The sequence below is a fragment of the Nuphar pumila genome, chromosome 1, assembly GCF_984573655.1.
Source record: "Nuphar pumila chromosome 1, dmNupPumi1.hap1.1, whole genome shotgun sequence".
Taxonomy (NCBI): Eukaryota; Viridiplantae; Streptophyta; class Magnoliopsida; order Nymphaeales; family Nymphaeaceae; genus Nuphar; species Nuphar pumila.
Genome location: NC_143249.1, coordinates 5,873,277 through 5,891,436, shown reverse-complemented (window position 1 = coordinate 5,891,436; position 18,160 = coordinate 5,873,277). Strand labels below are relative to the sequence as shown.

Here is an 18,160-nt window from a genome sequence, read left to right as displayed (position 1 = left end):
ACTCCGAGTTGATGGGCTTACTTGTGGATGATATTCCTCAGTAAAAAAACATGAGTAGTTATTTTGTTTATAGGTTTGTTAATTTAATTAATGTTTTGTACATGTTTATTTGGAATATGATTGTTATAGGTATGATAATGGTATATTTATCTTTTTATAAATGTCGTATTTGGGCAAAAACAAGGAATTGACCATCATCCAAGGTATATATTTATTTGTCTTTGTCTCTGATGTTTATGAGAGTTAAGCTATATTAGTTTTTACTAATAACCTTTTTTTTAGAATTATGACACAAACTGTATAAATCATTTGATCTTATTCTATAAGAAAATGAAAAAGAATGCTAAGACAAAGAACAAAAAATATCTCAGCAGAAAATAACAAATACTAAAAAGGTGGAGGTTGCAAAGACAGATACAGTGGAAATGAATGCTACAAAGATGGATGATGTAGTGGTGGATGATTTGGATTTGTGGGCAACTATGTGGACTATTTGTTGATTAATATTATAATTTATGAATTGTTAAACTTTAAGGATATAAATTATGAGTTTAAATTTGTTCTTTAAATATTTCATATTTAACTGGTCCAAAACTTATAGCTAATTAAAATTTTCATGTTTAATGAGTTTAAATTTGTCAAACTTTAAGGATATAAATCATGAGTTTTGTCATTGTTATTTGAATATTTCAGGTTTAATATTTTGCAAATTTTGTATGTTTGTAAAGGACATGTAAAAAACATAAAAAATTAGCATAATCATCATTGTTCGCAAATTATTTTTTACGAAAGTCCCAAAATTCTTTATGTTCATAAAATCATAAAATCTTGACATTTAACAATTCATTTTTTGCATTCAATATGAATCAATTATGACATTCATTTATTCTAAATCATATTTGTCATTAATTTTAAACCATACTTCACATTCACTTTATTCATTAAACAATGAACCTCCATAACTCCAACATTTACATTTAAAGCCCTACAAGAAACATAACATTTAAAGCATAATACATACACAGCTATATATTTCTTTATTCAACCCTCTGTAACTCTAACATTTAGCAGACATTTTCTATTATAATTCAATAAACATTTGCATTTACAGACATTTATAAAGCATTGTTTACTTAATTGCAATGATTTACAATTACAAAACAATGTTCACGGTTGTAGATGCCTCGGACACACTCATAGCTCCTCGATGACCTTAGCATAGTTATTGATAAGCTCAATTTGATTTCATATAATCGACTCATTTACAATAAGCATATCCTTCAACACACGATTTTTGTTCTGTGCAAGGGTAAACTCTGCATCTGCTTCACATGCAATCCTTCTGTGTTTTTAACTCATCATCCCATATTCATCCTCCTCTTCAATGGCCCTCTTTTTTGCAAGGATTATTAGCAAAATGCTAGGATTAAGCAACTACATCCTTGTCATTGTCGGCAAGTACCATGGATGACAAGTTGATATCTTCACTGCCATCACGCTTGTTTTCAAGTTCAGAGAAGAATATGATAAGGTAATCATTTGTCCTATCCTTTATTGTCAGCGAACCAGTTTTGCTAATTGCGCAATGGTGACCAATTAGTTGTTGAACATAGCCAAATTATCAAACAATTTTGTTGGTCATTTGACACTCAATTTCATTCATATTGTGCAACCAAATATTCATTCTCATGATGGTCTTTGTTTACACAACCACATCTTGATTCTCCTTCTTCTGCTTTCTTCGTAGGGGCACCACTTTATCTACATAACGAATATTCATCTATGGTTAGTCCTATATTGTATTACTTATAAATAAGTATGAAATATTATAAAAAAAATTACATTTGCCTTAGTCATTGTTCACAATAATTTTTAAGTAATGAGCATTGTTCATATGATAACCAGACGCTCTTCGATAAATCTCTTATTTGTTGCTTGACCGACTTCACATTACAACACAAAAATTTAGAGAGAATGTGTCATCTTAGAGGCCTTTCAATAGATATGTTCTCTCATATCTAAACTTGTAAGCATTCATACAAGGATTAACACATATTAATACACAAAATATTACATAAAATGTTAAATAATATTTTAATTTAAATCAATAATTTAGGTATAAATGATGAAATAACTACCTCCAACAACACCAATATGTCAGTGATGTTTATTCTTCAAGTCCTTACTCATACATAGTGGTGTGCAAGTGCGGCAACTCTCCATATGTATTGCTCAATGTGATTCAAGTCTCTCACCAATTCAATATATGAACTATGGATCGACTCTCCACCATTATCGATGAATATACATGTATCAATGAATTAGATCAAGAATGCTCTCAGTTTCTTATCTAAGATATTTCTGGTACCGACCTTCCCTCCAATACATGATAGTTTCTTCTTCATTCTCCTTGTTTTGTTGGGATCAAATGATTCCTCAGCCATGATAACTTCAACCTTTTCCCTAGGAACGCATCATCCTTCACTCCCAAATAAATATCACACATGTGTCTCCCCATCGATATTCACTCACTAGTTCTCCATGACACCTAAATCTGGTGATTTGTGTCACGTCTTCAAATGCGATGGTCATCTAAATATCTCTGAACTGAAATGCGTTGCTATTACATTCCATAATTGCACAACAACCTCTATAAGGGGGTGACTGATTTTTTATGGTGTGATCTTCAAGAATTTTTGGAAATGCATATAATCAAACATGTCATTTGCATCCTCCAGAAATCACTGGTGTGCTTGGAACCAGTAGAACTGATGCACGTGGTAGGTACAATCATTCTGTTTGCCTTGTCGCTCATAATATATATATATATATATATATATATATATATATGATAATTTAATAAATGATTGAATGTAAAATAAGTATGCAAAATGTGGAAGGATGGGGGATGCAGAAGTGGTGTTCAAGTTGATGCCGGAACAAAATTCGGTTTCATGGAACACCATGATTTATGGTTATGTTCAGAATTATGAAGGAGAAAGAGCTCAGCAGATCTTTAACCAGATGGAGCATGAAGAAATGATTCCAGATCAAGCTACACTTGCAAGCGTTCTTTCATCACTGGGTGATCCTGAATTACTTATGGTAGTGAAACAAATCCATGTGAAGATTGTGAAACATGGACTTACTTTTGATGTTGTTGTGGGGAATTCTGCAATAACTGCATATTCTGAGTGTGAGTCAATTCAAGATGTCAGATTGGTCTTCAATGAAATAGAGATCCAAGACCTGGTGACTTGGAATGCCATTCTTGCAGGTTACGTGTGCAATGATCAAGGTACCGAGGCCTTGGGACTTTTTATGGAAATGTAATACCACGATGTCAAACCAGACGTGTATACCTACACTAGCATAATAAGTGCAGGTGCAGGTTGCAGATTTGAGCATGCTGGGCAAGGTAAAAACCTGCCATGGGTTAGCAATAAAAGTTGGTTTAGAGGAGCCAATTCCGGTTTCAAATGCGTTGATAGCCATGTATGTCAAATTTGATTACACGGATGATGCTCTTAAAATGTTTAATAAGATGCATTGCAAAGATAGTGTCTCATGGAATTCAATTGTATCAGGGTATTCTCAAAGTGGGTTTGCTGAGGAAGCTATGAGATTTTATTCCCAAATGTTGTTTCATAGTGTCAAGCTTGACCAATACACATTCTCTAGTGTGCTTCGATGTTGTGCTAACGTAGCAACTTTACAATGGGGAAAACAGATTCACGTTTCAATTGTCAAGGCATTTGACGAAGCTTCAAAAAGGGTTCAGTTGCATGGAATTCAATTATATTTGCTTATGCACAACATGGACTGTGTAAATCTGCATCTCTTTGAATTAATGCAAGAAGCACGTGTAAAGCCAGATCACATCACCTTTGTTGGTATTCTGTCTTCATGTAGTCATGTTGGTTTAGTTGAAGAAGGATCATACTACCTCAGGTCTATGGATACTATATATGGCATTCAGCCTAGAATGGAACACTTTGCCTGTGCAGTTGATCTTTTTGGTGGTGCTGGTCCGCTCAACAGAGCAAAAATGGTTATTGATTCTATGCCATTTAAACCTAATGCAATGGTGTGGAGGACTCTGCTTGGTGCATGCAGGGTGCATCGAGGCATGGATTTGGCCAAATATGCTGCCAACTATGTCACATGGGTGCGGGTGCGGGGTGCGGCAATTTCAAAAAACTTGGGTGCGAGGGTGCGGCAAATATATATATATATATATATATATATATATATATATATATATATATATATATATATATATATATAAAGTCCAAAAATTGAACATAAATGACCCTGGGTGCGGTCAACACACCCAGGGTCAGGTTGACTGCACCGAGTGCCACACCCACACCCGCATCGCATCGACACGGGTGTGGCACCCAGTTTGCCGAGTCCATGTGACATAGGCTGCCAAGTTCTTACTAGAATTAGAGCCAGAAGAGCATTCAACATACATTCTACTTTCCAACATGTATGCTGTTCATGGTGAATGGGATGATCGAGCAAAACTGAAAAGGATAATGCTGGACAAAGGCCTAAGGAAGGTAGCTGGATGCAGCTGGGTGGAGGTGAAGAACAGAGTGCATGCATTCAATGCTGAAGATAGGTCACATCCTCAGGCAAAAGTGATATATGAGAAACTTGAGATATTAATGGAGCAGATTAGAGGGATGGGTTATGTTCCTGATACTGAGTTTGTGTTGCATAATCTGGATGAAGAGACTAAAGAGAAGGATCTCTCTTACCACAGTGAGAAAGTTGCCATGGTGTTTGCAATAATGAATGTTCCAAGTGGGGATACCATTCGGATCATGACGAACCTTCGGACTTGTGGGGATTGCCATACAACTTTCATGTTCCTAAGTAAAGCAATTGGCAGGGACATAGTAATGAGAGATACAAATCGCTTTCACCATTTCAAAAGTGGTTCTTGCTCTTGTGGGGACTATTGGTAGTTAATTGATTGGGCACAATATGCATATTTATAGAGGATTGGATATATAGAACTAATATACATGAATATGTTTGTTCCCTTACGACTTACATTGTACAGTTGCGCTTAGAGTTTGTTTTGCTTTTGTTGAGTCTGATGTAAGCTGCCCAGTTTAGGTGAATCAATACCCCGAAGGGGAAGCCCGTATACTTGAACTATAATAGCCTGCGGGCAAAATTGTGAATTAATTAAATGCATTGAGCTTTCTTTTGTTCACCCTCGTTGTGATTGCTTCTTTTGATTATAATTTTTCTCCCTCTATTTTCTCTTGCTCTCTGATTACAAACTTTCGCGATCGACAAGCGAGCTGATAAGTAGGCTTGCAGTGGTGAGGAAGGATCGTCGCGTCGTGCTGACCCATTGAAGAAAATAGGCCCATGACAAGTGGTACCAGAGCTTGTTCTCGTGCTGGTGAAGGGATTCCGGAGTCGGTGTCGACAGACACACCGACAAGCTGAGATTTGTGAGCAAGATATCATGGTGCCTTATCAAAACTTGCGCAACACCAAAGGCAAGGCAGTTGCCGAAACTGAGGAGATGGGTTCACCTCGGGGCCAAGAAGAGTTGGCTGCAACTATTAACAAGCTGGTGGAAGATGTGACTTCGCACGAGTAAGCGATTTCACGCGCATGTGAATCATTCAGTGGACTAAATGATGTGGTGGCAAGCCTACAAGAGCAGGTAAACTTACTAATGGGGCAGGTCACTTCGTTGACGACTAGAGTGGCCGACTTGCAGACTGAAGTAGGAGAGCTTCAGTTGAAAAATCGTACGTTGCAGTGGAAGGTGACTTTAAATGGCAAAAATGGTGAGAGGTCATCAAGGATTGATGTGCCAAGACCCACGAAATTTAATGGTTCTCGTGACAGCAAGGCCATTGAGAACTTCTTGTTCCAAGTAAAAGACTACTTGGATATCCAAAATGTAACCCTTGAAGATCTGAGGATTAAGGCTGCAATGACCTTACTTGATGAAGATGCTATCGCTTGGTCGAGGCAGAAGCGTAACGACAAGGAGAAGAGTCAATGTGTGATAGACACCTTTGACGACTTCAAAATGGAGCTACACAACTATTTCATGCCAAGAAATGCACATAGGCAGGCATACCAGATGGTTTGTGAGCTCAAACACTCTGGTTTGTTGTAAGACTATGTTAGAACATTTCAAAAGTTTATGCTGGAGATACCTAACATGCCAGAAGATGATATGCTCAACTGGTTCATTGTGGGACTTCAGCCATGGGCACAGTCTGAAGTGGAAAGGAGCAACCCCCATATTTTGAAAGATGCATATGTGGCGGCCGAGCGCTTAGTTGACACTCAACGCAAGCCTTTCACCCCATCAACTAAAGTTGAGAAAAAGCCTCACCACGGAAGCAAGAAGGATGAGCAATACAATGATAAAGGTGAGACATCGATACACCATTAATCAGAAAAGAAATAGAACTTCACAAAGCATAACAACAACAACAACAAGGGTGCGGTTGCAACATGTTGGTTCTGTGGTGATAGACATATCGCCAAGCAGTGCCCAAAGTGCCTCATAAAGGATGACGAGCAAGCCAATGCTGCAATACTGAATGCAGTGACACTGAAGCAATGCAACCAAGGATGGCGGCCATGCGATTGATTAACGTGGCTAGAAGTTGCACGACTAAGAACATGCAGGTCAGTAAGGAACTTATATACTTGAAAGTCATTATGAATGGAAAGTCTACTTCAGCAATGATAGACTCCGGGGCCACACATAACTTTGTCTCGCAAGAAAAGGCAGAACAGTTGGGCTTGAAGCCTGGGTCAAAGCAAAGGACCATCAAGACAGTAAACTCTAAGGCCAAGCCCATCCTTGGCGAAGCAAAAGATGTGGCTGCTCAAGTGGGGAGTTGGGTCGGCAAAGCCAACTTCTCTGTGGTGCCCCTAGACGATTTCAAGGTGATTGTGGGTATGGAGTTTCTGCGAAGTCAGAATGTTATGATGCTGCCAAAGTACAACACGTTGACGATCATGGGGGTCAGACCTGTCCCACACAATGCAGTGCCTTACGCAGAAAGGCAAGTCTTCAATGTTATCGGCAATGCAGCTGAAGAAAGGTGTCAAGCATGGGGAGCAAACATTCTTAGTTGCAGTGCGCACAGAAGAAAGAAAGGTAGAAGCAGCAATGCCGCCGACTCTAGCCCCACTATTAGAGAAGTTTCGAGGGGTGATGCCTCCGAAATTGCCGAAGCATCTTCCACCAAGATGTGAGGTCAACCACAAGATTGAGTTGACCCCGGGAGCAAAGCTTCCCGCAATGGTTCCATACCGTATGGGGCCAACTGAGCTAAAGAAGCTACGCAGAAAGCTAGACGAGATGTTGGACGTAAGCATTGTTCGTCCATCAAAAGCCCCATTTGGTGCCCCAGTCCTTTTTCAGATGAAACATGATAGCTCCAAATGGTTATGTGCGGATTACCGTGCTTTAAACAAGGTCACAGTAAAGAATAAGTACTTATTGCCACTGATAGCGGACTTATTCGATCAGCTAGGTAGTACCCGTATCTTTTCTAAGCTAGATCTGCGATCGGGTTACTGGCAGGTGAGGATTGTTGAAGGTGATGAGCCGAAGATAACTTGCGTCACCTGCTATGGTGCTTACGAATTTCTAGTAATGTCATTCGGGTTGACAAATGCTTCAGCCACATTAACGAATTTAATAAACCAGATCTTCTACCCTTAGACAAGTTCGTGGTAGTCTACCTAGATGATATCGTGATCTACAACAGCAACATGGAGGAACATGTCGGGCACTTGCGAACAATGTTTCAAGTGCTGAAGGAGAATGACCTCTATGTCAAACGAGAGAAGTGTCTCTTCGGATAGAAGGAGATCAGCTTCCTTGGCTACGTTGTGGGGCATGGTGTGCTGTGTATGGATGGACAGAAGATAAGGGCTATCCAGGAATGTGTTCCGCCAAGCAAAGTGCCAGAATTGTGGTTATTCCTCGGTTTGGCAAACAATTATCAGCGTTTCATCAAAGGCTATTCCCTTATTGCTGCACCTCTCACAATTTTGTTAAAGAAGAATCAGGTATGACTCTGGATAAGAGCGTGCCAAGATACCTTCGATAGCTTGAAGAAAGCCTTAGTGAGAGTCGGTGCTGCGACTGCCTGATCATTCAAGACCCTTTAAAGTCCACACAGATGCCTCAGACTTTGCCATTGCCAGAGTTATTATGCAAGATGACCATCCGATCGCATATGAAAGCCGCAAGTTGAAAGATGCAGAGAGGCGTTGCACAGTGCATGAACGTGAGATGACTGCCATTTTGTATTGGCTCAGGATCTGGCGGCACTACCTCTTGGGCGTTGAGTTCGTCGTCAAGACGGACAATGTGACCATGAGCTATTTTTAGACGTAGAAGAAGTTGACGCCTAAACAAGCCCGATGGCAGATGTTTTTGACTGAGTTTGACTTTGCCTTTAAGTACAAGGTTGGAAAGACCAATGTTGTGGCAGATGCTCTGAGCCGTAAGGACGAACTGGCAGTTGCACGCGCGGAGCCTTCTGAAGTGCACTTGGAGGGCGCATTGCTGAGCTGCATCCGTGAAGGTATGCAGCAGAATCCAACTGCACAACACCTTGTTTCTCTAGCGCAGGCAGGGAAGACTTGGTGCTTTTGGCTACATGATGGCTTCCTCGTAACAAAAGGGGGACACATCTTCGTACCGCGATGGGGAAGCCTTCGTCGAGAACTACTTAAGGAGTGCCATGATACACTATGGGCCGACCATCCTGGTTAAAAGCGGACCTTAGCACTCCTTGAGCACGACTACTATTGGCCACAGATGAGAGACGACGTTGAGGGGTATGTGTGGACATGCCTCATCTGCCAACAAGATAAGGGGATAAACCAGAAGGCTGCCAATCTCCTTAAGCCTCTACCAATTCCAGAACGTCTTTGGGATAGCATCTCCATGGACTTTATTGTTAGTCTGCCAAATATAGAGGGCCCCAGTTCTATTTTGGTTGTGGTGGATCATTTCTCAAAGTATGTCACCTTCATCCCAGCTTCTAAGGAGTGCCCTGCAGAGAAGACTACAGAGTTATTCGTAAAATATATGGTGAAGCATTGGGGCATACCAAAGAGCATTATGAGTGATCGCGATGCTCGCTTCATGGGCAAGTTCTGGCATGAAGTATTTTGGCTACTTGGCTTTGATTTGCTATTTTCAACAAGCTTCCATCCACAGACAGATGGGTAGACATAGCACATCAACACGATACTTGAGCAGTACCTTAGGCACTTTGTTAGTGCCAATCAGAAAAATTGGGTGAAGCTCCTTGATGTAGCACAATTTTGTTATAATCTGCAAAAGAGCGAGTCTTCAGGCCACAACCCGTTTGAGATAGCCACGAGGCAGAAGCCACTAACCCCGCACACTCTTGCCGTACAAGAAAAGGGAATGCCATCCTTCGCCTGTCAGTTTGTTCGCGACTGACACAAGCAGAATTAGTTGGCGAAGACATTCTTATACAAGGCGGCAAAGAGAATAAAGAAGTGGGCAGATAAGCATCGTCGACCCGCGGGGTTCCAAGTTGGAGACCAAGTGTTGGTGAAGCTATATCCTTGTCGTACATGCATCTTCCACGGGCGACACCGCAGACTGCTCAGAAAGTATAAAGGACCATTCACCATCACAAAGAAGGTGGACAATCTAGCATACAAGTTTGAGTTGCCCCCAGACTTCAAGGTGCACCCAGTGTTTCACGTGTGCAACCTCAAGCAGTTCCATCCGGATGATGGAGACCCGGAACACAGTGTGCCACAACACGCTCCCATCATGCAGAGGGCCCTGACAACACAACGGGCCGAAAAGCACCTCAGTTAGATCCTTCGCCACAAGGTCAACTACTTGGGGGAGGCGAAGAAATACTTGGTGCAGTGGGAGAAAACATGAAACCAACGTGGGAGCCTGCATTCCGAATAAACAACCAACGTGCGGGCTATAGTCAGAGCTTATCACGAAACAGATGGCGCCGAGGACAATGCATGATTTGAAGAGGGGAGCATGTTCCCTTACGACTTACATTGTCCAGTACAAGTTGTCCTGCCAACTTGAACAAAGATTTATTTGTTTGGGACAAATTTTCCTGTCAACTCAAACACGATAAAAATCTGGTTAAGGACAGCTTGTTCAAGACAAGGTTGCCTTAGCACAAGTTTGTCCTGGACCAGTTGTCAACAATTCTTTCTGCAAAAGAACTGAACTAGAGTGGATATGTCTCCAGTGATGGAAGCAGATCAGGTCATGCTGAGAATGAGCGTTTTTGCTCATGCGGACATCGTGGCCGTCTGTTTGCATTTTGGATGAATGCCACGTGGTTTTGTTAACTTTTGAGCTTTTTAAAATGCAAATCGGATGGCCACGATGTCAGCATGAGCAAAAACGCTCATTTTCAGCATGACCTGATCTGCTTCCTCCAGTGATACGTCCATATCAATGGTCCAACAATATATGTGGTATTTCTATTGGCAAATAAATGCAACTTAAATGAGGCTTAAACCAAATCAAACAAAAGACGGGCTCTTGGAACTGCAAGGATTCCTGCACCTACTCAAAATGACTGTGGTCCAGTCTTAATTGAATTGGTCTAATCCTGATCAGCTTAAAGAAATGAAGCTTAACGTGATCGAATGTAACCCGGACAACTGTGGCCGGCAACAATCGTACTGCCTGCCATATTCGTCTTGACCTGGACTAGGCTAACCTTAGAAAGTGAGTGGACTATGATAGTGGGCACCTTTCAGTCAAGCCTGTACCTAAAGCCAAATCGTGCGTCATATGCCTAACTTCAAACACTTTTTAACCTCCATGCTTGCCAATAAAATTATCTTTATAAAGTCTCTAAAAAGAGGTCTTCCATTGTATTTGAGTGGTTTTCGTGTTTAGACCACATTCCCCATAAAGAAGACGCTTTAGCAATATTTTTCACCGACACATTGGTCCATGAAATATTTTTATGATCTCACAATGTCGTCTCGTCTGTTCCAAAAACAAAATCGACAGAGATGTATAAATATCCCTCACTGCTGGTACCATTCCATGTTTTGGCTGGGACCGAAAGAATATGACATCTATTCAATTGATTTTTTTCTTGACGGTTTTACCCTTTTTTCACCTGAAAAAATAGGCACCTTAGTCGAACCACGTATCTAAGTTGTCACTCGAAAAAATCAAGTGCTATGTAAGTTGTCGCCTGAAAAAATCAGACCCCATGATTTCGAGCAAGCAAAAGAACAAAATTGTCAAGAAAACAGTAAATTGATCATGTTTTGTTATATTTTTTAGTTTGTGGTAAGTTATGGTATTGTGCTAAAAATGAGTGCCATCTGCATCATTGTTAAAAGCAAAAAAAACTCGTTCAGAGAGAGAGAGGGAGACGTGTTGTCCAACTTTATGGCATATATGCGAGCCTTTGGTAGTCGCCAAGTTTTTAACACTTAACATGAGAGTTATGGCTTCGCATAAGACCTCTGCTAATTCCCATAGTTTTTTTTTTCTTTTTTTTGGACAGAGAAAGCTGGGGTTAGGCAGACCCCTACCAGTTATATAACCATACCATTTGGGGTTCCAACTTGCAACCTCCCAACACAAGGTGATGCACTAACTGCTCCTGCCAGACAAGCGGAGCCCCCGTTAATGCTAATTCCCACAGTTTACAAACTAATGTACGTTGGTGTCTCTTGGGGTTCCTATTGTGAGACACTATGGCACCAATTTTGGGGCTTACATATACGCTCTCATCCAACACTGGGGTTGGTTTAGAGATACTCACGTCTCTAATCCTTAGATATCAAGAATAAGATCTAAGTGGACAAATGCATCTTAAGGTTCTTTAGCATGATCAATTCTTTTCGTTAAAGAGCACATATGTACAAAAGTTGTTGGCATTTGACTCAAAACAATTTTTAAGTTTTCTCTCTATTTTTTATTTTCTCCTAGGTTTGTGGGTAATGAGTTCTCGCCAAAAGTTTAGTTCCACATTGAAGGCTTTTGAGAAAACTCTTGTCCTTATATAGAGGATTGGTGCCTTAAAGGGAAGGACATTAGATCTTTGGCTTGTGCATCACTTGACTCTTGACGGGCAAGGGCACTAGATCTTAGGCTTGTGCATCACTTTATTCTTGACTCTTGACTTATGATCGACGAGAGCACTAGATCTTGGGCTTGTGCATCACTTTATTCTTGACTCTTGACGGACAAAGGCATTAGACCTTGAGCTTGTACATCATTTTATTCTTGATTCTTAACTTTTGATCGGCAAGAGCATTAGATCTTGGGCTTGTGCATCACTTTATTCTTGACTCCTGACTCTTGACCGCCAAGTGCATTAGATCTTGGGCTTATGCATCACTTTTTTCTTGACTTTTGACTTTGGACTTTGGACTTTGGATTTGACTTATCTTTTTAATACTTGGTACGGATCTAAGACCATGCCTAACGTTTTTGCATAAAACTTTAATAGTCTTAATTGTCCAAAAATCGAATCTTAACTTTAATAGTTATCAGTCTAACCTAGTGTAGGGTGTGAACCGACTTTTCGTGAGTAGGCAAAAGCTCGGTTGTATCCTGGGAGCATAGTTGCATGAATACCCATTGCATCGAGAACTTGATCTTAAGTGGGAGAACTATCTCTTGAAAGATAGCCCATTTATGCAAGCCTCCGAGCTCACTGGTTCAATCTGAGTTGTCTGACCCACTAAGTAAGGTAAATTTTTTCAACAAGTTTCATGCGATAGTTCTACAAATGATGACTATAAAGGTTGGAAACCAGAAGCTACTCAAGATTTAGATCCAGTTGCAAATCAGATCCTGATCCTATTACAGTTCGGATCCTGATTTAGTTGCTATTCATATCTAGATTCAGTTATAGTTCGGATCTTGATCCAGTTGATGTTCAAATTTAGATCCAGCTATAGTTCCGATCCATATTTAGTTGAAGTTCAGATCCATATCCAGTTGCAATTGGGATCCATATCTATACCTAGGATCAATATCCAATTAGAATCTAGATCTTCATATCCTTGTCAAGAGGTTGTTCAAAGTGATTCATGTCGAGGTTATCTATCTCACTCAGTCCAGGGCGTGGACCGATTTTTTGCAAGTAGGCAAAAGCTCAATTGTATCCTGAGAGCATAGTTGCACGAGTACTCATTGCACCAAGTACTTGATCCTAAGTGGGGCAACTATCGCTTGAAAGACCGCACTCTTACGCGTGCCTCTGAGCTCACTGGTTCAATCTCGGTTGTGTGACCTACTAAATAAGGTGAAATTTTTCAATAAAAGTTAGTGGATTCAGCTCTTTGTTCAATAGGCCTTACCTGGACTTAGATATGAGTAACTATGCCCAAAAAATATATCCATGTCATGATCCTGTTAGATACAAACTACAGGATCCAGCAGATGCAAAAAATGAGTCAGACCAGGATCACTCCCACCCATTGCCTACCCTGATTTGTTGTATTTGGAACTTGTACTCTTTGCAGTCTAAAAAAAATCCTCGAGTCCTAAACCTCACCAGCTTTTTGCTGAGTGATAGTTTATTGTTGACTAATTAACAGGTTATGCCTAATATAAAAAGAAATCTACTTCATGGGAATTGGTAATGATTGTCCTATTGTACCAATTATGTTTGTGGAAAAAAGGCACTTTCCTACGTCTAATAAAGTTAAAAATAGTGCTGCAATAAAGCTTTTAGTGAGGTTTGATTTGGAGCCAACAAAAGGCACTCGCATAATAGATCCCAAAGTCCAAGCACCCTACTGAAAGTCAAGGTTGAAGCCTCAGCTGATGGTTCTATGTAATCCACGTTTTAGGCACCTCCATGGCAGCCGTGCAAGGCACTCCATATCTTTTCATCTTTCGAGATCAAGATTGTATCTTTAGATACTATATTCGATTTTTTTTTATTATCTAATGAAGAAAAAGTTTTTGACAGGAATATGCAATTGATTCATACACAACATTGTTTTTTCTAATAAAAAGGTTCCACCAACTGATATGATTCCCCAAGTAATTGAGATCAATTAATATTGGTGCGAATCGGTTTGATCAGAAAATGAATACAAAACTGGCCTGAACTGTCTAATTTTTAAAAAAAAAATCTGAAAAATGCTAAAAAAAGGTTTTCTAATATTATTTCTTTTGAACAATCCAAAAGAAAACCCCCATCAAGTACCACACATTGTCAGGCCTCAGGTTGGTAAAACCCTTGAGGTCCCCCCTGCCCACTGGACCTAGCTTAGACCTTTTTGCAAGGGATGCCACCCTTGGGTTTAGAACTTGTGATGTCCGGTTCACAAATCACTCATACGAGATTAGCTGAGCCCTTGTGAGCTATTTTAATATTATTTTGACACGTCTTTTGTGGTTAAAAGTTGAGCGATTCAAAAAGATTCAGCCCACGATTCATGACATTGATTGAAATTCTTGATTTGTAACTCCAATCAAATCCTCATCAATGAACCTACAAAATCCTTCAAAGTTGGATTTGACTAGAGCTTGTAGGTATTTTTTTGGAGGATTCTAATATGGAAAAAGAATTGATTGTGTGTGCTTATTCAATTATCAATCAAGACTCCTTTGTATGAACTATACTTACAAGTCTCTCTCTCTCTATATCTCTCTCTCTCTCTCTCTCTCTCTATATATATATATATATATAGAGAGAGAGAGAGAGAGAGACTTGACTTTAATAATGGGTTTCCTTCAAGTAAAAAGTTACAATGCAACCCGCACATGATGGCCTTCACGCTATATATACAACAGTTGATTTTTTGAGTATTTCTATGCCGAATTAATCTGCAAGGAAGTCACAAACAGTACAAGAAATAGTAGCTATAGCGACATAGGAGCGGCATTTAGGTTACTGCCGCTAAGCTGTTTTGCCGGCACTTTATATATATATATATATATATATATATATATATATATATATATATATATATATATATATATATATATTAATGTGGCTAAAGCCTTTTTTTTTTAAGCGAGAGCAACTACCAGCTGGTCAGAAAACTCCTGCATATCTTGAGCCATATATCACTATCAGGCTCTCTCACCTCCAACTTGGCTTTAATTTCCTCAGCAACTGATTCCTACAAAACAATCAATTATATTTTACAAGTGAGATTACTTCACTATATAGTGCACAAGAGTTTCCTAATATTAAAGCCTTGAGCTCAATATTGACAAGTTGGTAATAGCTACATAAATTGAATCATTTACCTCTATAACGTTGTTGTTAAGAAGCCGATCAATAAGGCTGTACAGAATGTCCTTGGTGTACTCAGGGTGCCCTTGAATCCCCAATATATGGTCTCCACAAGTGAACACCTCCACATTTGTTCTCTCAGAGTATGCGATCACCTCTGCTCCAACAGGAACCTCCCAAACCTATTAATTCAATCAGAACATTTAGTAGTTAGATATGAGTTGATGATTTAACCTAATTACATGAGCCATTGACATGGGAATGTCATGAGTGAAACACTTGCAAGCGGGCGCTGACCGACTCGGCCAAGTCCTTAAGTGACCTGTTAACCAACTTAATCACTCTTGCGGTAGCTAAAATGAGCACTGTATTAGAGTTGGCTTAAGAAACAGGCTAATTTTATTTGAAGCTCTATATAAACAAATAAGTTTTTCTTCTTATCATTGATAGCCACATATCTACCAATTCAATTAATGTGCACATTACGAAGACAAGCAGAATATCAAATTAGCTTGAAATTGAAATGTCATTACCTCGTCTTGATGGCACTCTAAGATTGAAATCGAAGGGGGGATGTTAGATCCTTGCAGGTAGTTGTACTGTGGCAATTCATCTATTATCATGACACTTCTTAGCCCAATATCCCATCCTGCTTGGGCTCGCCCAGTCTTACCCCCTAATGCACGGCATAGTACCTAAAAAGTAGCAGAAAGCATATACCACTGACAATGCATCAAACCATATGACAAGACTAAAAGATCAGTAAAAAAAATACCAACTTTCACTAACTCAATTTTTCTTTTTTCTTTTTTTTGGATAACCGGGAAAAACCACCTTATTCGCTCAAACTGTCATTGAATCCATACCAGTAAGCGGCTTACCCAAGTCAACTTCAAATGATGTGCTAAGTCAAATAAGTTTAATGTTTCTCAAGTACAGACATGCACATACACACACACACAACATAACATGTTACAATACACAGCACTATTGACCAATCATTTACCTTAAGTTTGGTTATTTCAAGTACCGAGAAACTAGATGAAAGCCATTAATTGGAGACATTCAGCAGTGTCAATTCTTATTTCTAGAGGATCCATAGTTACATGAAGCAGAAACTTCACTGGCAATCTAGGCTACTTGAAATTTTATATTATTCATTGCAAAAATGCAGGCTAACAACGATATTCAACAGTAAAAATGCTAATACAGGAAGCACTCAATTTTTTAACAAACCATTTGACAATCAGAGAGGTCGAAGCATGTTTCATGTGATCATATCGTGTGGCCAATTCATTTCTAATGCACTAATCCAGCCTTTCAACTCGACAATAAAATATCCAGCAACACTGAACATCTCATGGCAGCAAGCCACTCAACACAAACCGCTTATCATTTTTCAGAACAGCAGCTATATATGCCCCAAGATAAATCATTGGCAACCAGAGCAACCCATATGATGAAAATGTCGAAACAAAAAAATGGAGAGAATATATGTCAATGGTTTTTAGTAAGCCTCAACGCTCAATTTCATATAAAGAAAAATCCAGGAACTGAAGTCAAGAAACCATGAACGATTAGGTTCAAGAGGAGATAATCATAAAATTTTGCAGAAAGCAACCCGAATTTTGAATAAATCTATATACAGAATCAGATGATCGTTGCCTAATCATGTCACCAAAGCATTGTCAACTAATGATTTTTTTTTCACGATTTTTTCTCAAATATTTTCTTATCTGACAGCTAAAACGAAGATGACGATAATGATGATTAGTTTCGGGAGGAGTATCGCTCCCTCAATTTATAGAAGCGAAAGAAATAAATAGTTCTTCCTAAACTGAAACATCCTGTCAATTTGGTGACAATTTACAAGTCGCCCTTACCAGATGACCGGGGCCCTCTCAGGTACCAACTCAAAAAAATTGCCAAAACTAGGAGAGAAGAGAAGAATAACCTGATGACCAAAGCATATGCCAAGGACTTTCTTGTGCATGGCATCCAAAGTCTGCAACAAGAAGCACAGTTTTAGGATCCAGGCCTGGTTTCCATGGGCGTCATGAGGGCTGCCACTTACAACAAACCCCTCATACTCTTCAAGACTTTCAAAGTCTGGGAATTCTCCCCTCACAACCCTGTAAAGATCCCACTGCTGGCCTTCTTCTCCGAAGGCTTCAAAGAATACGTTGAAGTAGCCACCATACATTTTCTTCACGTAGTCAGAGTCTTCAGCAGCTAATAGAAGTGCATACTTTTTGGTTCCATTGACCCCTTCAATCACCATTCTCTCTCTCTCTCTCTCTCTCACACACACACACACACACAGATAAATTGAGGATGTGGGAGGTCTAACTCTGTGCCTCTTATATAGGAAAAGAAAGCGATCAAGATGTCAACGGTGCAATTTGGTTCGATTCATCACCCACCTCCATACCCCTCTGAATCTTTTTGATGCAAGTTGTTCTGATCAAATACGACCTCATAGATGGATTCAGCATGGTTGATTTAATAAGAATCTGCCGTTGGATCTACTTTTTGATAAAAAAAAATATGATTTTTTAAATCACAAAAATTTGCATTTTCTCAGACGTTGATTTTTAAATTGTCACAAAAATCCTGCAAAAAAGTCGGATTTTAATTCCCCGATTCAAATTTGATTTTCACTAAACGGACTATGTAGATCACATTTATATGGAGTCCAATTTGTTCAAAACCACTTGAATCAATGAAATCCCAAAGAGGGGTATGAAGATAGGGATGACTATAGGGATGAGTGGATCCGAACTCTTTTCATGCCCCTTTACCCATTCTAAAATTTCAAACATATCCTTGATCTCTCTCTCTCTCTCTCTCCTTTAATTAAATTTATGTTATCCAAGTTGGGTGATAGCACC

At 39.6% G+C, this 18,160-nt stretch overlaps 1 protein-coding gene and 1 pseudogene across 1 annotated transcript; one reads left to right on the top strand and one right to left on the bottom strand.

Moving 5' to 3' along the window:
• Positions 1-2,901: 2,901 nt before the first annotated feature.
• Positions 2,902-4,976, top strand: LOC149847790 (pentatricopeptide repeat-containing protein At2g03880, mitochondrial pseudogene; annotated as a pseudogene).
• Positions 4,977-14,742: 9,766 nt separating this feature from the next.
• Positions 14,743-17,550, bottom strand: LOC149847789 (gamma-glutamyl peptidase 5-like). The gene is made up of 4 exons (XM_090002201.1): positions 17,224-17,550; positions 15,803-15,964; positions 15,284-15,451; positions 14,743-15,153 (listed from the first exon to the last, which is right to left on the bottom strand). Exons 1-4 carry the CDS (start codon positions 17,548-17,550, stop codon positions 15,055-15,057), a joined length of 756 nt encoding a protein of 251 aa, XP_089858327.1. The 3' UTR covers positions 14,743-15,054.
• Positions 17,551-18,160: the final 610 nt, after the last annotated feature.

Excerpts from the sequence above, each read along its gene's own strand:
- LOC149847789 (XM_090002201.1), bottom strand. The coding sequence starts at position 17,550 with ATGGTGATTGAAGGGGTCAATGGAACCAAAAAGTATGCACTTCTATTA. Across the intron at positions 15,452-15,802 it reads TAGAGTGCCATCAAGACGAG|GTTTGGGAGGTTCCTGTTGG; the intron begins GTAATGACATTT and ends TTGAATTAATAG. Across the intron at positions 15,154-15,283 it reads TTAACAACAACGTTATAGAG|GAATCAGTTGCTGAGGAAAT; the intron begins GTAAATGATTCA and ends ATTGTTTTGTAG.